Below are 21239 nucleotides of genomic sequence, written 5' to 3'. Positions count from 1 at the left end.
ATTTTTATAATAATAGAACTTTATTTGTACATTAAGTTGTGTTTACAGTATGTTCATTTTATCACTTCTATATATTGTAACATTATATAAGCATTATAAAAATTAACTTGAATTAATATTTACTGGGTGGTATTTTTAGTATTAATATTTACTGCTGTAAATAATGTTAAATTACCTCTTCAGAATTTCTCTCCTGAAGATTGCGAATAGATGCATTTGTCAGGGAGAAAATGAAATTCTTGATAGATGGTACTTTCTTCCAGCTGACTTGCAAGCACACACTCACTATCTCTGGAATTAAAGCTAAGTATAGATCACAACGATCCAGATCGCCAACCTAAAAATGAGGAAATCAAGGTTAACTGAAGCATTAAGAGGAGGAAACTTAAACTGAAAAGAAAGAGAACAGGAACAATGATAGCAGAAGGAAAACAAGAGCAGTCGTTGCAGTTGAACAACCTTTTCTTTAATTCTGGGGTTTTTGAAATTATTTAAAAAATATTTTCACCTTACAGGTCCTTTTAGTTTTAGGGCTCTGCAATATGCCTTAGGAGAGAGAGAAAGTGAAATTGTGACAGAAATCTCCACTTTTTAATTGTTAAGCTGACTTAACTTCCCTTCCCGGGCCCAAAGGGATACCACGTGAAAACATCTGAGCTAGCCTGAGTGTCAGAAGTGGTGTTCAAAGCCAGCTCAGTTACTGGAACATGGCACAGCACCGCACCCTCTACATGCTCAACAGTGCACCTTGCGCTTCTTCACCAACTACATTTTATCTCATGGCTGTAGCTTGCTTGTTTTATAGCTTTTGTGTTCTCCTCTTGTCTTTGCAGCTTTTCTCCACATATAAAAACCCACCCCGTATCAATCCATGCACTCAAGGAACTGCGTGAAGAAAGAACTTTTCCTTCTTTAGTTTGGAAAGAAAACACACCTTTGAATTTTCACTTACCTTCAGACACCATTCATCATCGTTCAACCCTAACTTTTGCTTTGACACAGGACTTTTCACATCAATCTTCCGTTGCACTCGTGTTCTGGGAAATGTCCATTATCACATTTATTTTCTTTCCTTGCATTTCCCCTTCTATGTGTACTTCCCATACTGTTTCTGAGAAAGTACGCCAGAGCCCCCTGCTCCTCTCCAAGTTTCCAGCCTTGCAGAAACACATGCTTTCCTTTCCTCTCCAACTTAGACTTTTTTCACTCTCCCAAAAAAAGAAGCAAATTGGACTTCTGTTCATTATAATTTCTGCACACTTGTCTACAAAACTTTCTCCATAAAGCCTAAACCAGTTTTCTTTTCTAAACTCACTCTTCCCTAAATAATTCTAAAAAATGCCACTTTACATTTTGCCCATCTTGTCATTAGTTCCCTCTTCCTGTCCAACCATTCTGGTCTTCTTCCTTCTTCCCAATAGGCCATCCAAACATAGTCCACTAAATTAACAACCTTTAAACTGATGTCTTCTCTTTAAATCTCTGTTTTGTTTTTCTGACTTTTATGAAACTCACTCTTCCCTAAATAATTCTAAAAAATGCCACTTTACATTTTGCCCATCTTGTCATTAGTTCCCTCTTCCTGTCCAACCATTCTGGTCTTCTTCCTTCTTCCCAATAGGCCATCCAAACATAGTCCACTAAATTAACAACCTTTAAACTGATGTCTTCTCTTTAAATCTCCGTTTTGTTTTTCTGACTTTTACGATTAAAATTAAAAGTGACACAATTAGAGGTCACAATTAAAAGAACTGTGAAGATCTTGCAACTTTTCATTTTCTCTTACTCCAGATCATTCTCCTGAAACTCCTAATCTGTTTTTACCTTGCTTTCAAAGCTCCTACTACACATTTCATTGAGCTTTGAGAATTCCTTCACGGAGAGGGTGGTGAGGCACTGAAGAGGTTGCCCAGAGAAGCTGTGGATGCCCCATCCCTGGAAGTGTTCAAGGCCAGGCTGGATGAGGCTTTGAGCAACCTGGTCTAGTGGAAGGTGTCCCTGCCCCTGGCAGGGGGGGTGGAACTAGATGGGCTTTAAGGTCCCTTCCAACCCAAACCCTTCTATGATTCTATGATTCTGTGATTCTATAATTAGCCTCCTTTTTAACTTCCACCAATTGCTCTTTCTCAAATCAGATTTCTTCTAAAAACAACATCATCCTCATCATCATTACATTCTAATTCCTCTTTCTCCACCTGGAAACTTCTGTAAATGTTTTGATTGACATCTTTTGTGTTTTTCTATTAACATATGACTTGGAAAGTCTTTAGAAAAGGAAACATGCACCTCCTCTCTCTCTAAAAAGCAGTGGTCTTTGACACATTCAACAGAGTATTTTTAAAGAAGTCAAACTCCTCTACCATCAAGTAATTTTGCTTCAAACATCACAAGTTTCTTTGGGGTATAAGCTTAAACACTGGCCACAGCCAAGAGCAAACAGTGGAAGACAGTCAAAGATATTAAGCAGGCGGAGCACTAAAAAGTCTCTGAACTCCACACATCCGATGTCCACAACTGTACTAGTAGATATGATACTGTATATGATACTCATTATTTCCTATTATGATCTCTTTAGATTTGAGAACAAATGAGGAATATGGACTAGAGACACTAAACTACTTGTCAAGACACCCTTTTTGGTTTTTGCTGTATTCTTACTGTGCTCTTTCAAAAGAAGTTAAGAGAAGGGTTTCTGTGCAAACAGACTTCAGGTGTTTAAAGATTTGATATGAAAACTAGGAAGACTGGTAAAATCAGATGAACAAGCAAAACTGCACCGAAGTAGGTCTCATAATAATTACTTACAGTGCTTAACTCATTTGTAGTAAGCCGTCGGAGAACAAATTCAAGAATACTCTCCACAGGTGTCATTAGAGATTTCCAGATAAAAACCAATACTCCATCTGTGTGAAGACAAAAAAAATTAACACTTACCTTAAATCACCTCTGTACTTCAGCAGTGTAAGCTACAGGGCTGAAAGAATCAAAACAGCTGATATTCCTTCCTGAGATCTACCAAGAGTTAGTGAACCAAAACCCACACAAAACCAGAAGACCACAGCATAATTTTCCAACTTTTAATGCGCTTTCATCCTACTCATAAACCTCTGCGGAAACAGCTTATTAACTTACTTTTTAATACAGAACACGTTTCTGTATCCAGCAATTATTGTGAGAAAAACGCAGTTATCCATTTCTAATATGCACAGAAGTGAAAAATGGTTTTTGGTTGGATTTTCTTTGTCTGTTTAGAAACAATCTAGCTTTGGATGTAATAGAGAGTAATCTTACATGATTTCAGTCAAGTAGCTTCCTGGCTTAACAACGTAAACGAAAAACACAAGGATGTAACATACAAAATGCACGAAGTGCAAGGCTACACCACCACTTATACCACATGCATTTCTAATGCTTAATTTGTTTAGAACAGTTTAACTAGTCAGATTATTATCAGATTTCATCATAAGTTCCAAACCACTAAAATAACTTCTGCAACTAAAATTTGGAAATTCTTCAGATAAATATGTTTAAGACAGTAAAATACTATAAAAAATACGCTAATAATACACTATAAAAAAAAATTATCAAAAACTTACTGTTTAAAGCCGTGAAGTCTAATAACAGTACAGACAATAAAACCTGTAGAAAAATGCTGCTGCTTTCAGCATGCACTGCAGACACGTCTATCCCCATTTAGTTATCCTTAAATAAAAACACTTCAATAGCTATTATTTTTGGTTTACAAACTTAAATTGCTTTCTTCTTCCCTCATATTTTATTGTTTTCCATTTGACAGACAGAACTTTCCACCTCCTGTTTAATCAACACAGAAACAAAACTTCTGTATGTAACAGCATTACTCTTCCCGCCCCTCAGCAGTCAATTCACAGCTGTGGAACCAAGATTTATAACTTGGATCTCCTGTGTGGCAGGAAGAAGCACAAAAACATTGTAGGAAATAATCTAAGAAAACAGAAGTAATCATAGAATGGTTTGGGTTGGAAGGGACCTTAAAGACCATCCAGTTCCAACCCCCCTGCCATGGGCAGGGACACCTTCCACTAGACCAGGTTGCTCAAAGCCTCATCCAGCCTGGCCTTGAAGACAGATGGGGATGGGGTATCCACAGCTTCTCTGGGCAAACCCTTGATTAACACTACAAAAAGACATAATGTTACTAGTCCAGTTCTGAAAGCCTCTTGAAAGACTCTTTGGAGGATGAGCTGTAGCGTAGTACCCATGGGGGCATTCAAAAGGACGGAGACACTGCGATGCTCAGCCTTGCCATGCCTCACCAACTCTGTCAGCAGAGCGTAACATGTTACAGCAGGTATTAAAATTATCAAGGCAGGAAAGATTGATTATACATCTAACATTAGCAAGCACAGTGGCACATAAGGAAATGATTTACAGTTAAGTACTTGGCACTAAGAGCTTAACATGGTGCGGTGGAGGGTTCTGCTTCAGGCTTGCTCTAGCCTCATGCTGGGGACTGAATGCAGACTGGCAGCTGGGCATACATCCTCCAGTTCACTTTCGCCTGAAGCAATCCACTCCAGCAGTCAGACACCACCCCACAATATGAACTTTAACAGCCTGTTTAATTAGTGCTCAGTATTGCAGTCAAACGGTTAAAATTCAAGAGGGGGTGACTGTATTTTGACTTTTCAAAATTTCTGAATTTGACTTTTCAAATTTTTGACTTTTCAAAATTAGGTTACGCATTTACTTGAGGGCTGCATTTAGACAGCTTTATGAAACCTGGGTGCAGAACCTGAAATAATGGGGTTAGTATGTAAGAGCCTAGATCTCTGGCTCCTGCTCCAAAATGGCTCTTGTATTTTGTATTATAAAAATACTGAAAAAAATCCCAAAACAATCTGGGGAAGCAAAAACCAAGCCCCAAGATCTCTCTTGCTCCAGTTCAGCATCCTAATTCATTAAACTGATTTATCACTTGCTCTCAGGAAAAAAGTTTTAGATCTATTCTGGTTACAAATTGACCAAATTCTAATAAAAGTAGTTAGCACTCCATAGCTTTTGTTCAGACTCTTCTGAAAGGTCTACAAGCTAAAATCCCCAATGTGTGTGGGGTCAAAACTCCCAGCCAGTCAGATGATCCACCTCTTCACTGCCTTGTTTTTTTACTTAGGGTCAAATCAAAGCAAGCCAGTTAGGCATGCCTACTGAAATCATGCCTGGCACTGTGAAATCATCAGAGGCATCCTACCTTTTGCAGTATAAACAGCATGGGTTGGGACAAAAGTATCTACAAGCCAACTCTGAAAACAGTATATCTAGCAGGATTGCTTTATGCACTCAGGGAAGGCTCTGGCTGAACCTGGAGCAACTAAGCAGGTTGGACTGGGTTTCTGTACTAACTCCCTTTTGAAGTGTCTAAAGGATTTATGGAACCCATATGTTAGCAAAGAATATAAATATCTTGCCTATAAATACCTGTAGTACGGTCACGCTCTCCAAATTTTAACTAACTGCAAATCTAATCCTAATGGGTAACAATTGCTTTCTCAGAGAACTTCCACATTCTCAATTCCCAGTCCTTGGGACACCTTCAGAAGAGCCCCTGTAGGATCAGACCCACAGCTCAATTTCATAACAGATATGCCAGATTGACAACTTTTACATTTACCACTGCTATGCTAGTAATAATGTGACAAATAGCTTTAAAACATTAAGCTAAAGCTTAGTTTTAGTTAGACTATGATTAATATAAGACACAGTATACTGAAGATATCACTAACCATCTTGTGTATTGGAACATTTTAACGAACGGGTCTGCAATAACTTCAAGAGAAGCTGTAGGCTTTTATCTGTTTTCACTGTTGGTATGTAAGCATTACTGCCAAGTTTCATCAAGACATCCAGAAGAGGGTTCAAGAAAGCCTCTAGTTCAATCCATTCTATGTTGCTTTTTCCACTACACAAAAACAAAAATTAAAAGAAAATCTTCTTCTGAGTATCTGCCTTAAGTGCTGAAGTCAGTTACGGAAATAAATAGGACACACGTTTCCAAGTCACTTAAGTATCTTTAGAAATGTTACCCAGTATCTTTGCAGCAACAGCTGGACAAGTTCTAAGGAATGATCAGGCTGATCAAAAGTGTACTGAGAAAAATGGACAGCTTCCTGACTTGATCAGGCGTCTACGGGATCCTTCAGGAGTACAGGGGTTGAAAAAGAGAGAAATTTAAAGTAGAGTATTTCATACTTACCTGTATTTATTCCTCATCTGTTCCACGTCTGCAGCCAACAGAACCATTGTTGCAACAAGCTTAGCTTCAAACCAGTCAGGCATAAAGCAATTTTCTCCTGATTAAAGACATTTTAAGTTTTCCACATTATTTAAAAAAACCCTTCATATTAGTTTTTAAAACTTTTGTTTTTATAACCTACTAAAATAAATTAGTAGTACAACAACAATTAACGTTAACAAGAATATTACTACTGATCTGTTGCATTCTTTTATCCAGATACAAACCAAACTCAAACCCAATGGCTTTTCCTCTGTGCCTCAGAGGCTAATTTAATTGGCCTCTGTGTTATATTATATAGTAGCTACCAGTAGGCTTTTCTATTGCTTTTAAGAATACATTAGCATATTCAAATGAAGTTAACCAAGAACATAATTCCACTATGCTTTGTCAGAAACATCAGCTGTGATTTTGACCAGCTACAACTTACATGAAAAACTAAAACTATCCTGTCAAAAGGAAATAATTAAAAAAAAAAACCCAACTGACTGAAGTTCCTCTTTTCATCGATCTTCTACGCAGGATCACATCATCACACTTACAAAACTGGTTCTTAAACAGTAGTACCTAAGTTGGGGTTAGGGTTTTTTGACTGGTATCTTTTTGGCTTTGGGAATTTAGAGAGCAAAACACACTTTGGAGATCCCGTTCAAGCAGCTAGACATGGTTGGTTTGTTGGTGTTTTTGTTTGTTTTGGTTTTTTGTTTGTTGGGTCCGCAGCGTTGCTCATAAGCTAAGATTCAAATCGAATCAGGAAATTACAAACACAACCTTTCAGAAGTGAAACACAGATGTTTGCCATGGAATTACAAATAATATAGACCAAGGACTAAACAAACATTTCAGGAAAGGTGAGAAGATCCGCACAAGTTTTTAGCAAAGCTTTTGTCTTGGAATATCAACAGACAAAACTTGCTCACAACTTTTCTAACCACAAGACAATTCAGTGAAGTTTCTTGGGCCGCAGGAAGCTTCTGAAGCTATTTATCATCAGCAAATTCTGACCTAGCTTTTACGTCTCCTATAGGTATAACGTTTTTAAAAAGTTCAGGTTTGACTTTTGACATTATAAAACTATATAAAATTTGTTACGATTGCAGTACTTAAGTAACAAATAAGTGAGTGCCAAATAAAAGTTAGAGTATTCAAGAAGTCAGTTTGCCATTCCTTTCAATATATTAGAAAAAAAATTCTGCACTGAAGTTACAAAAATTTAAAACGTGGCGGTGAACAAATTTCAGAATTTATCTGCATATTAGTACGGCATACAAAGAACCTTTTTGTGGTTCTAACATCTGGCAGCTCACCTGCTGGAAGGGGCCCAAGATCAAAAGAACATCACTGTGTAGGAAGGCGTGTAATGAGCTGCCAAACTGCGTAACTAGACGACGTCTCTCTGTATATATTTGGTCATTTTACAAACCTCTGCTGGGACAGGCTACAGAACCCGTATCTATTTACATTCCCTTGTGCCTTCCTCTGCTCCCCTACACCAGTATTTTCAGTCACTGCTAAAAAAGTAACAAAAGAAATCTAAAGGGTAAGCATCAGTGCAGCATTAAAATCAAATATAAAGGCTTAATTTCAATTAATGCTGCAGGACTGCGTTTTATGAAGGAAAACTGGCCTAAGAAAATAAAATTCAAACTTAAGAATTGTAAACACCACAAATTAGGTAGAATTTGAATAGGTAAAATATAAATAAGCACACAGCTCTTCTAAAATCCAAAGCATTCTTGCAATTTTGTGCTTAAATTAGTTTCAAAAGTCTTTTTATATTAATACACATTTAACTTACTTTCAGATGCTGGTGTCTTAAGATAGTCTCCCACAAGACTGCGTACATATTGACATAATGATGATGTGTCTTGATGTTCAAAATCAGAGGTTATCGGCTTTCTGAAGCATCTGTCATTCACTTGTAGCCAACTGCAAAGCTAGTTTAAAAACATTATGTTACTATTTACCGTAACTGCCAGTGCTGTACCGACATTACCAACTTAACGGTTCACTGCAGCACTGTTAAATCCACACTCTGAGAAGTATTAACTGGAGCTACCTTGAGGCTTAGCAGACTATACCCCTCTAATTAATTCAGCAAAAGGTTCTTCACAGAGTAATTCAGAGCACCCAAAAAAGGATTATTTGTACCAATATAAGAGAAAGCCCAGCTCTTAAAAATAAGCAAGACAGGTAAAGTTTCCCTTATGTCAAAAGGGCTTCCAACAGCCAAGTGTTACCTAGTGAGAGCTGCAATTTTTTTTTACTTTTATGCCAAAAAATCAACAGAATAGGATGAAATGTACAGCATACAGAACAAGAGGACACTGTGCAAAAAATCACTTATCACTATGCTGTACAACTAACCAAAGTTATGGCTGTGTATTCAGTTGGCTCCAGTATATCCTATATATGCAGTGCGTTCTCTGAGGCTTTTTCATAGCATTTTGTGTCTTGCAAAGACAAACATATCTCCTCTGGGGGGGTGGGTAACAGTGACCACTCAGCTTGATGCATTATGGAATGAAACAAAACCTTATAGACTGCCTGAGGAGAGCAGCTCATTGCTGCCTGGGACCAGGACACATGCGCGTTGTAGATGGTAGGCACACTTTTCCCTTTGAGATCACCCTGTTATTCCTGCCAGTGCTGGGTTCAACCTAACAACATGCAAACCGGTGGCAGCTCTTACACCTTTTGTGGGGTTTTTGGCCCATATACTGGCCCATTCAGAGAGTCTCAGGATCCACATTATCTCAGACAGTAATTTCAGGACTAAGAGAAAGGGGAAACATGCACCATATTAGCAGATTGTCCTTCTAAAGATAGAAGGAAGTTACAAAATAGTATTCTTTTCCATCAAATGAAATTTTACAACAGAGGGTTGAGGGGAAATGAGAGGATATATATAATATGCAGAAATAACGGTCTGTAGAATCTGATGAGCAACAGCAGCTTCAGATGAGGATGTTACATCCACCTGGTATCCTTAATAAAAGTACAGAGAGAAGCCCAAGCCGTGGCTCTGTGGATTCCGTAAGATGCTCTGCTTCACACTGTCTCCATGAAGTTACCAACCACACAGAGGAGTGAGCATGGATCCTTGACAGGAGAGATTACAGATACTAGTACTGGCTTGCCAACAGCGATAGAAGTTCCTACAACCTTGGGAAAGGATGCAGAAGACTAGAACTGTGATGATGTGCTGATTTTAGCCAGGAAAGAGTTAACTTTCTTCACAGTGGCTGGTATGAAGCTGTGTGTCTGGATTTACCCTGAGAAAAGTACTGATAAGGTGTATTTTTAGCTGGTGCTGTGGAGTGCTTGCACCAAATACAAGGTCTTTTTCAGCTTCTAATACTGCAGCTGCATTCCCAACTCTCTCACTATAGGCAGTGTGTGTGGGACACACACAGTTCAGACAACTGACCCAAACTGACTGAAGGAATAATTCACATCATGCTCAGTGCATAGGTGGGGGCCATTACATTCTTTTGCTGGCTCCTTAACTCCTTTATTAGCTGCTTTGTTGGCTCGTTTGTGAGTGAGCTGGTGGGTCAGTTAGCTTTCCTGATTGTGCTGTCACTCGTGAGGCTCACTCGGACTCTGCTGCGATCTCTCTCAGGCTCTGACTCTCACTGCTTGGTATCTGGCTGTGCACCAGTCAGTGGGTAGTGAGCAACTGTATCATGTTTCATTTTCTATTATTTTAATAACTTATTAGTAGCAGTATTGTTATCTATTCATTTATATTCAATTAGCAAATAGTTCTTAGCTCAATTTTATAAGCTTCCTTTTTTTTTGGTTCCCCCCCCCCAGATTCTCCCCCACCACCAGAGGAAGGAGGATGTGTGAGAGCTGCTTCAAGGTATTTTGCTAGCCAAGGTTAGACCATGACAATCTTTTCTGGCACCCAACATGGGGCTCAAAGGGTTGAGATAAGAACAGATTGGATTACTGAGTGTTAAAATCGAATTGTGTGATTAAGCATTTGTTATAGAGATGTTGTGGTGGTTGGTCAGCACATTAAGTTCTTGGGTCTTTAGGTTGTTTATAGAACAGTGGGATCTACTGCCTTGCGTGTTCCTTATGATACGGATCATATACTATCATACATCCTCTGACCAGAATGAAGTCTTATTTAGTTGGTCTCTATATTACTGGGTTTGGGAGGAATCATGTATCTCTATGCAATACTGGCAGTGTTTGCATGTTTCGCACATCATCTTGTTACAACTTTCACTGATTACACCTTTTCCCTTTCCTCCTCAGGGACACATTCTATAGAGGAGAAATTATTCAGTGGGTTGGATGAGAAGGAATTATTCAGTTGGTCAGACGTGTGGAAATTACTGCAGTTTTCTGCCTCTTCTCTCACGTCAATGGCACAGGTATATGAGTATTTGGGAAATTTTTCATGGTCTTGGGGTGCCCTATGGTTAGGGATCAGCATGCTGATGAATGTTCTCTTGATCTTGTGTAAAGTTAAAGAATTGTTTGGAACACTGCCCCATCTGCTACTGGTGCTCAGGGCAGAGCCTCCCAAAATGCCCTAAAATATGAAGGGGGGCGGCACAGACCTGTGTGGTGGGCAGGGCAGCAGTTCAAGCCCGCGCAGCTATGTCACCCCCATCCTGTGCTGGCTCCACACCCCATGGCTACATCACCCCCCTGCAATTAGTCCACCCCCACCATGCCTATACCACCCCACAACCAGTCCACCTCCCACTGTGGCTCCACACACCACAGGGTGCAATGCAGCCATGCAAACCCCCGTGTGCCAGTGCCATCATCAGCTGCCCCAGTACAGAAAAAGAAACGGAAACACAAATCAGCATTCTGGTAAAGGGGGAGGAGGAGGCGGCAGCAGGGCCGTCCCAAGAGATAGAGACATAGGAGGAGGAGGCACTAGATACATGCGTAGTGACAGAAGATGACACTTGTGACACAGAAGTAACCACTTGATCTTTACCCATGAGGCAGCTCAGGGATATCCAGAGAGACTCTGGCCATCATCCAGGTGAACATATTATGACCTGGCTGCTCTGCTGCTGGGCTAACAGGGCCAGTAGTGTGGAGTTAGAGGGAAGAGAAGCCAAGCAGTTGGGGTCACTTGCCAGAGAAAGGGGCATTGACAAAGCAATTGGAAGAACACAAAATGTAAGCCTCTGGAGACAACTCCTGACAAGCGTGAAGGAAAGGTATCCTTTTAAGGAAAGCGTGCCACATCAGCCAGGCAAATGGACCACCATGGCGAAAGGCATTCAGTACCTGAGGGAACTAGCTGTGCTAGAGATAGTTTATCATGACCAAAACAATGCACAAGCACCCACAGACCCAGATGAAGTTCAAAGTGCATCACATAGAGACGCCCACGCACCTAAAAGTCAAGCCACTGAAGAACATTGAAACAATCAGCAGGTGGATCAAGCTGCTAAGATTGCAGTGGCTCAGGTGGATCTGGACTGGCAACATAAGGGTGAGTTGTTTATGGCTAGGTGGGCCCATGACACCTCCAGCTACCAAGGGAGAGTGGTTAGAAACTCATCCTGTGCCCAATGTCACTGCCCAAAATACTATCCTGGGCCTTGAAAAGCAAGTCCCATGGTGACACGGCACCCCAGAAAGAACTGAATCAGGCAATGGAACTCGCTTCCGAAATAGTCTCATAGACACCTGGGCCAAAGCACATGGTACTGAGTGAGTGTATCACAGGCCCTACCATGCACCTGCCTCAGGAAAGGTCGAACGGTGCAATGGACTGTTAAAGACCACCCTCAGAGCAACGGGAGGTGGAACTCTCAAACACCGGGATACACATTTGGCAAGAGCCACCCAGTTAGTCAACAACAGAGGATCTGCCAATTGTGCTGGTCCTGCCCTATCAAAACTTTTACGTACTGTAGAAGGAGAAAGTCCCTGTAGTGCATGCTAAAAATACGCTGGTCATGCTATCAATCGTGGGGCTTGCTCAGACTCTGCTGCGATTGCTCTTGGGCTCTCTGGCTCTGACTCTCACGACTTGGGACCTGGCTGTGTCAGTCAGCAGTTGGTGAGCAATTGTATCATATGTTTTATTTTCTATTTCTATTGTTTTAATTACTTAGTAGTATTGTTATATATTCATTTATATTCAATTAGTAAAGAGTTCTTATCTCAATTTTACAAGCTTCCATGTTCTGCACCACCACCTCAGATTCTCCCCCTCTGCTGGAGGAGGAGAGGGGAGGTGTGAAAGCAGCTTCATGGTATTTTGCTAGACGAGGTTAAACCACAACAGACGAACACACAGAAGTCTCTTAAATGACCAGTATTCAAGGACCAAAGGTCAGAATAAGACCTGGTTCTAATTTGCATTTCAATACAGTTACACCAAACAGCTGTAATACAGAGATGCGCTCTAGGAGACACAGTGAACTGGTAAACTAGGAAAAAAGGAAACACATACAAGCTATGAAGGAATTAAAAAAACCCCTCTGCCTCAAGAAAGAGCTTTTTCTTCATGCAGAAATTCTCAATTCTGCAGAAGAAAAAAAAAGTTATGTTTTCTTCCGAGCTACCTTACCTTCAACCACCTTAGAATCTGCTGAAAAATTTGTTCAGGATTAACAATAATGCTGCTACAGCATTAGGGAAAAAAAAAAAAATCACAGCTTTCAAGTGAAACATAAATCCATCAGGACTTCACACCCAGAAATTCTAGAATATAGCAATGTAAAAGTAGCTAATTTGATATTTAAATAGTTAGCAGTAATAAATCATGCATCTGTATAAGTATTAAAAAAAATGTTTGATGAACATAAAACCAGCTTCAGTTCTCACCTCTATCCATAACATAGTATCTCTCCGTAGGGACTCCTCCGGTCTAAGGGACAGAAGAAAGCTTGCAACTTCTGGGAGGGACACTTTCTCCTGAGGAAATTAATCAAGACACAATAGTTGCCAACATAACTTACATCTGATAACACTCATGAATTTTGCTGTCATCTGGTAAAAATTTCAGCAAAAGAAACTGTCTTCCTTTCCATGACAGACTCATTTCTGCCTCTTCGGGACCAACTTATGTTTACCAAGGAATACTGTTTCATTTACCCAAGCATTAAAAACTACCTGAAAGTGAACAAAAGATCACAGAATGGTTTGTGTTGGAAGGGACCTTAAAGACCATCCAGTTCCAACCCCCCTGCCATGGGCAGGGACACCTTCCACTAGACCAGGTTGCTCAAAGCCTCGTCCAGCCTGGCCTTGAACACTTCCAGGGATGGGGCATCCACAGCTTCTCTGGGCAACCTGTTCCAGTGCCTCACCACCTTCTCCACGAAGAATTTTTTCCCGATATCCAATCTACATCTACTGGCTTTCAGTTTAAAGCCATTGTCCTCTGTCCTGTCACTACAGGCCCTTGTAAAAAAGTCCCCATCCCCCCCCCAGCTTCCTTGTAGGCCCCTTCAGGTACTGGAAGGCTGCAATAACGTCTCCCCGGAGCCTTCTCTTCTCCAGGCTGAACAAGCCCAATTCTCTCAGCCTGTCCCCATAGCAGAGGTAATGAGTAAGAGTTGCTGATAAGTACTCTTTCTGTATTTCAAAATGGAAATTCTGCTCAGACAAGTTTACAGCCATAACACCCAACATGGAAGACAGCCTACTTATCTAAAAAGCAAGCATGTTATAAAGACAACCAAAACACGAATACTCTGACTACTGAATAATTAAGGTCTTGCTATTTCAACATTAATGGTAGTTTAGCATTCTGGTATTATGAATACTTCAATTCTCTCAGAAACTTAATAAACTTTTGTGAAATACCTATCTGTTGAAACCTGAGTTTTTAGAGTGGCTATCATAACAGGGTAACTACTGCAGGAAAACCCTGCAAGGAAACATGAACTAAGATAATAAAACTCCCACATCTAACACAACACAACATAAAAATACACTAACCAGAAGTTAACAGAAGCATACCCATACTAACATAGCAGTTTTTTTGTCACTAAAAACTGCAAATCCAGGAAAACTGGTTATCCCATGTTGTATTTACCAATTTTTAAATATTGTTTACCCTGTAAATGTATTTCTATTACACAAGAAAATAAAAAAACCCAAACTCACCACATCTGTCAAATGCATAGCTGTTTGAAGAAGGTAACACTGAGCAGCTCCACGCAACAAAATCTGATGTGTAATCATAGTACACTGGACAACATCTCTGCAAAAAGGAAAAATATGTGCTGCAGAAAACACACGCTTAAGTTCAAACGTTTTCAGGTATTTCCTAATTATTAACCATTTTTAATATATTAGATTGCATTCAACAAACATATTCTACCAAGTGTAACACAATCACTGCCTGATCAGACAGCATACAATCCGGAACCAAGACTACTGTTGTATGTAGATTTAAAACGTGGATAAGCCCTGTACCTGACAAGAAGAAAAGCAGGGACGGGGAGTAAAACAAAATCAAAACTAAAGGAACAATCACCACGATCACATCAGTTCAAACTGATAATTTAATGTTTACATTTCTATCTGTAACAAATACAGAAATGTTTGTCACCAAATTCTCACTCTAGCACAAAACCAAGAAACCTTCAATGCCCTTTTATCAGCAGAGGTGTGTCTGACTTAGTTTTTCTCCCTTTTTTTTAAATTACTTTTATCCAATATACCCTCAGCCACCAGTAAAATTTCATTTCAAAGCTCAAATTTTATGAAACTGGAATAATTACTGATTTTTAGTGGCTCTAGGAAGCAAAAGCACATACTTAGGAAACATCATTGTCATTAAGATCAATGCACATGCCAAGAACTTTTTTTACCGAGCCTTCTATTTACAAGTCCTTCAGTTTTCAATTTTGTGGTCTGTCCCCTGATATAGCCTCAACTGCCACTAAACAAGGCTTTAATGTAATTAGAAGAAAAGGAAGATGCTTAATATATATCAGTTAGGAAGTATGGAAGAGCAGGGAAAAATTATAGCAAAAAAGAACCTATGACAAAGGACTGAAATGCAAAACACTCATTTTTTTAAGTCATACAGAGATATATATTGGTTCTTAAGTTGCCTTTTTCTGTCAATTAGACATAATGGAGAAGCTTTCATTTCCATGCACAGTCATCACATCTTCCCAGAACTAGCCAAACGTGAGTTAAATCCTAGCTCTCCAGGTGTTCAGCACACTTCTTTACAAGAAATCTGTAAGAACACAATGCAGTGCAACTTTTACCTTAAAGCATGAAGCCCTTCAGTGCCCAGTACTTTACACGCAGGGACATATGCCAGAGCCATAGAAATAAACAAAATGGGAACAGCACACCAATGTCGACTTGTCATCTTCAGAATAAATTTTAACAGGAAACTACCTTAAAATAAAAGTAAACAAAAGAATCCAGAGTGATTTCCTGTTCTCAAGTGCATTTAAATGACACAGACCCCAGCAGAAGAGGACAGTTTCTGAAAATTAAATTGAAGACAACAGAATAATTTCCTAATGATTAATGAAAAAAGAGTCAATTCCATAAAAGTCTGTCAGTAAGGTAATATGGTAAGTAAGTATAATCAGTTAAAAATTCCATTGCTGTATATGGTGACTAGTGCAGATCACCAAAGCTGAAATTGGGTTTTTCTGGTTGAAAGCAGCTACAAGTTGTAGAAGCAGGTCACCCAGTCTCAGGGTTGCTAATCAGAGACCCTCCATTTTGTGATAAAATATATGCCTTGGGGCAAGGCAGAAAAACAGGGCCTCTACGGAATTAAAGAGGTTTTTCCTATCAGAACACGAACCTGTAGCTACAGGGTGCTGAACACAGCTGGCAATTGGACCAGATACTAAATTCTGGTCTGTCCAAGGTTGCTCCTCCTTTTCAGCCTACATTAACACCAAAACTTGGAACAATCTCAGAAATCTTCCTCCACCCAACCTCACAACAGAAGAATACTTTTGCAGCTTCTGCTTCAGCACTTGGCCTGGCTCTACTGAATGCTTAGCTACGCAGGTTGTGACTAAAAAAGTCTGGCAGATGGGTAAAAAAAACCCAACCAAACACCACCAAACCCAAACAAAAAACCCCCATGCCAAGAGCCCCCCCCAAACCAAACAAAAGAATAGTTCTAAAGGTTTTGTTCAGCACGGTATTATCCACACTGACAAAGATGAAAGAATCTGCCGATACTGTTCACCTTCAGACTTAGGACTTCAGGGTTTTAACTAAAACAAGTAAGTCTGCTTCTGTTTGCCCCTAAAACAGTTTTGTAGCTTAATACTGCAGCATCCCTTGAAGCCACTGAAGAACTCTCTCTTCTCTGGAAACTCCACTGCCAAAGGACATCTAGTCTTTTTCTCCCAAGTAATGTAGAAAACCAGTGGTAAACGTTTACATGAGATACAGGTCCACAGTTTTCATTTGGTTTCTTTATTAAAAAAAAAAAAAAAAGGTGAAATTGAAACATACCTTTTTCTTCCTCTGGAAGAAGCATGAGATAAGTAGCCAAAAACTTCTGTAATCTCATTCCCAAAGGAGGACAGGCTCCCATTAGCTGACCTGGTGCCCTGTTGGGACATCAAATACACAACTGGCATGTTAACAGCTACAAGAAGGATTGTCCCTAAACAAAAACAAAGTGCAGTTCAGTGGTTAAATCACTGGATAGACTGCTCCAACAGGCCACAGAAATGGAGTGCATCAGCTTGTGTCCCCCTCCTTAGCCTAGCACTCCAACAGCACCCAGCAAACACACGGATAACGGGGACAGTCACAACAGCATGACTCTCCCTGGACACCTACAAGGACACGGTGACATCCTACACCACTCAAGCGCAGCCTCAAGGCAAGTCACTCAGGATAGAACACCTTATGTTGAGCCCACAGTAAGAAACAGCACTGATGGTTCAACCTCGTGCCTGCACCCGCAGAACCCCATGGGCCTCCAGGAGCAGGCTGCCAAAGCCCACAGGATGCAGTAGGGACACGACCAGTCTGATCTGGAGACCAGCAAAGATAAATTACCTATACAAGTGTGCCAGGGAGCAAGGAGATTTCTCCCTGGAGCATGTCATAAAATCAGTATTAAATAAAACCACTGACCAGCACAGAAGGTTTTAGGTAAAGAGGCAAGAAATGCTCCATGAGACCAACAGAGACAACCTGTGTCCCGTCAGAAGTCTCAGATCCTGACTGCCAGGATTAGCATCAGACAGTGTTAGGAGATTTTATGCTATTCTCTCACACAGCTTGACATTAACCGTAACAACCTTGTATATTCTTGGTATACTCAAACATGTACCCTCCTCTACACATGCCAACATGTTTCACCAAAAGCACAGAAGCTACGAGAGATGCTTACAAAGCATCAATCCAGCCCAGCCCTAACATACACACCAAAACTATGCCTGCTTCAGCTTCCAATTTACTACCAGTGTGTGCCCATGCAACCCACACTACAGCCAGCCTAACTGCTGCAAGGGCCCAACGCGTCACATCCGTCCTGTCAGGTTTAGATCATACACCCTATTTTGGCTGTGCTTTATACAGACATCCAGAATCACCACCTCCCCTAAAGTAAACAGTGTCAACTTTTCCAGCTGCCTAGCAAGGTCAGCCAGTCAAGGCTACTGGAGCACTGTTCTGAACGGAGTTTCAGATTGCTAGCTGAAGCATCCAAGACACTTCCACCTGACATAATGCTGAGTGCAGAAAGTGCGTTCACGCTCTCGAGGCAACCAAAACACAAAGGCCTGAATGCCATCAGTACACTGAATGTACAGCAACCAGCACCTCCTCAAGCTTTTACCTGTTCTTTATGTATTTACACCATGGGAGGCCAATGTCATGTCGACCTCAATTAGTTTCCTGTGAAAAAGTATTAATTCCTCAAAAGATAATCAGGCACTGTCAAAAAAACCCACTTCTGTCGGTTATGACGTGGCAAAAATCAGAGCAGGCCCTTCTTTCTGTGTGGCAAGAAGATGAAAAAATACTTCACTAAGTTATTCATCACATCTCACTTAATTCCCAACTTAGTATTTCAACATCAGGTGTAAAATAGGACCTCAAGGTATCCCTAGGTTGCTAGTACTAGGACAAAATTGAACACACTTCATTTTACTCAGACACCCACCTTTCTTGAAAAACTCTTTACCTGTCCAAGAATTTTGCAACACCATTTTTTTGTTAGTGTTTTCCTTTATCCAAGATTTTGCCCACATACTCTAACCAGTATTATTAGATTAGATTTCCCATAATCAATACATCTTTTAAAAAAAAAAAATCAGTGGCTTACCTGCTATAGAGGGAACTTTCTGAGAGGGCATCCATTAATGGTCCAATAACAAACTGATAGAAGGAAACAACGACAATGGCTAAACATACACTTGGAAGGCACTGTTACGTAAAGGCTAACTAGCATTAATTTCTCACTCTGCCTGTCCTTTTAAAGTCTGGTGAAATAGAGAGAGCTCTTGCTAGCAGTAATTAATAGGAGCAAAAGGAGGCAGAAACTAAAGAGAAGGGGGTGCAAGAGAATAAACAAGCAATGCATTTTTTGCACTAGGTACATTTCAGAGAGTATCATGAAAAAGTGCAGGCAAATAAGAAATCCTTCTGGGAAAAGGCTGGAGAAAAGATATTTAAACATGAAATAGAAGAAAGACTAGGGGCCAACACAAGTAGCAAGGTTTTGGATGTGTTTTATGGCCAACAGGTTTTCAAGGTAGTCATCAAGAAGCTAATTTAATTTGTGTAAAACAGAACTGTTCACTTCTGAAGGCAACGCTCATTCTATCAAGGAGGGAAGGAAGAAATAGCAGTATAAAATAGATCACACCTTACTAAGGCATAGGCTGGTTAGGGAGTCGACTTACATACAATACCAGTAAACAAAAAAAATTTAAGAACTTTAAACTTCCAGTATTTCTTCCCACATATGGAATATTTTAAAACGGGTTTTGATGGGATACAGTAACATACTGATTATACTACAGAGACATTCACCTCCTCAACAGGGTTATGTAGTAATGGATCTTCAAAATCCATCCTTGAGTAGGACACACTATGCACAGACTTGATGTCCGTTGACCAGGTTTGTTCAAGACTCTGTTCCATCACCTGACATTGGTAAATAACTTTGGAGAGGTTCAGGAGGTCTGAACACCTGCATCATTCCCCCGAGAATTTTACTTTTTCAATAAATTGGGAGGCAACACTAATTAGAGAGCATTACTTTGAAATATGGGAATGAATGACTGCACTCAAAAATGCATTTCCTCTAGCCTGGCCTTTTTTCAATTCTTTATCTGACACCACTTACGAATATTGCTATCACTTCCACAGCTAAATAAGAGGGTACTTTTACAGATTGTGTCTAATTCCAAAACTACCGAGGCAATTAATGTTAAGACATATTACAAATTAAGAGTATCTGTATGTTCTGGCAAGTAGTAGTAACACCCTTACCTCTGAAAAGCCAAGAGAGTTTGGAAGATGCTTCGTTTCATAAAGCTCCAGGAAATGAAGGATGCCTTCCTTTGTCAGTGTCTTATTCTCGCTCTCAAACATTCGTTTATAGATGCACATGTGCCACGATGGGTGAAACAACCAACAACCTATTACAAAAGCAAATTCTTTTAAACTGACACGGAAGTGACAGTGATACATTAACATACTCTTTATGCAACACTGAGTTTTAAAGAAATTTATCAAACTAGCACACAACATACTGGCATTCCAGATAACATCACAGTCAATACACAAGATATTTTTAAAATACGATTATAGCTATAAGATTTATAAAAATACCCTGCTAAATTTCCAATTTAAAAAAAAAACCAAACCACAACACACACAAAACCATAGGTTTCAAAACTGACCCTCTTAATTTTAGTACTTACAAATTAAAGTGATCAACAAATAAAAAACACATCCCCTTTCCTCACAACTCTCAACATTTTATCCACCTGCAACACTTGCACATTTCACAAAGCGTCTTCCCACTTTACAGAATCTTTCAACTTCTAACATCTTGCACTACCTGATTAGATTTTGCTCTACAAAATACCACATCACATCCTTCACCAGACTGTCTCAGCACTCACTTTATTTCTTCTCTCCCTGCTTCCAATGAGGGATAGGGTTCCCCCCCCCTTTTTACAGTTGTGCAGGTGACTTGGCTCATAAGACCTACCCTAAAAATCTCTGCCTTTGTTTTATTTTCACATCAAGTAAACCAAAATATAGCGGGAAAGGACCATTCAGTTAGGTTTGCCAAGAGAAAGAATGTTTCATGGTAACTTAATAAGCATATGCTAGAATTTCTACTTGTTGCAGAGCAGAGCAGCGCTGCCTGTCATATTTGCCAACCAACCTACGCACGCAGCACATGGACAAGAACTGGAACAGCCACCCAGAAGACAGCTGATCTGAGAAACAAAACGTAACAAAAAAGCTGCTACTAAAACAGTAAATTGTGACCTAACTGCCTAGTATGGAGGAGGTGTTTCAGAAAAGTAACATCTTACCTTTTTCCTCCGATATCGCATGTTCATACAAACTGTTCAGTTTTGGTAATACTGGCTTTATGACATGGATCTGAAATGCAAATCAGATGTGAGTAGTCAGTTTATATCTCAAACGTTTCTTTCTCACTTCAATCCACTGCTTTAAGCTGAATTATTCCACAGGAGAGTTTTGAACTTACTCCAAATGAATGCCACCCGCTGTATTTCAAAAACATTTCCCTTAATGGTTACTTCGAGACCCTCGGCCATCTGAACCAGAAGTCCTTTCCCCCAGAGACGCGTTTCCGTATCGCACGGCGCTCGGACCGCGACAGGCGCCGCTCCCGCGGTGCTCCCACCTGGTTGCCTTCCAGCGTTTCCATGACCAGGATGTACGTCTCCCAAAACTGCACGAGCTTCTCGCCCTCCTCCGCAGACCACCAGAAGAGGCTCGACCCTACCGGAAGGAGAAGGCG

General features: G+C 40.2%; 1 protein-coding gene across 1 annotated transcript in view; it reads right to left on the bottom strand.

Moving 5' to 3' along the window:
• The window catches only part of TARBP1 (TAR (HIV-1) RNA binding protein 1), a 39707-nt gene extending 18561 nt beyond the window's left edge, over positions 1–21146 (bottom strand). Inside the window, exons 1-13 of the mRNA XM_010156950.1 lie at positions 21123–21146; positions 20785–20854; positions 19724–19872; positions 18552–18604; positions 16724–16821; positions 15499–15634; positions 14381–14477; positions 13094–13183; positions 8070–8208; positions 6233–6329; positions 5763–5938; positions 2806–2903; positions 176–337 (exon numbers count right to left, since the gene is read on the bottom strand). Of these exons, the coding sequence (XP_010155252.1) occupies positions 176–337; positions 2806–2903; positions 5763–5938; positions 6233–6329; positions 8070–8208; positions 13094–13183; positions 14381–14477; positions 15499–15634; positions 16724–16821; positions 18552–18604; positions 19724–19872; positions 20785–20854; positions 21123–21146 (1389 nt within the window). The remainder of the gene's footprint in view (positions 1–175; positions 338–2805; positions 2904–5762; positions 5939–6232; positions 6330–8069; positions 8209–13093; positions 13184–14380; positions 14478–15498; positions 15635–16723; positions 16822–18551; positions 18605–19723; positions 19873–20784; positions 20855–21122) is intronic.
• Positions 21147–21239: the final 93 nt, after the last annotated feature.

Source organism: Eurypyga helias, unplaced genomic scaffold, assembly GCF_000690775.1.
Source record: "Eurypyga helias isolate BGI_N326 unplaced genomic scaffold, ASM69077v1 scaffold3908, whole genome shotgun sequence".
Lineage (NCBI taxonomy): Eukaryota > Metazoa > Chordata > Aves > Eurypygiformes > Eurypygidae > Eurypyga > Eurypyga helias.
Note: the sequence above shows the minus strand (reverse complement) of the source record. Positions and strands in the feature narration are given on the sequence as shown.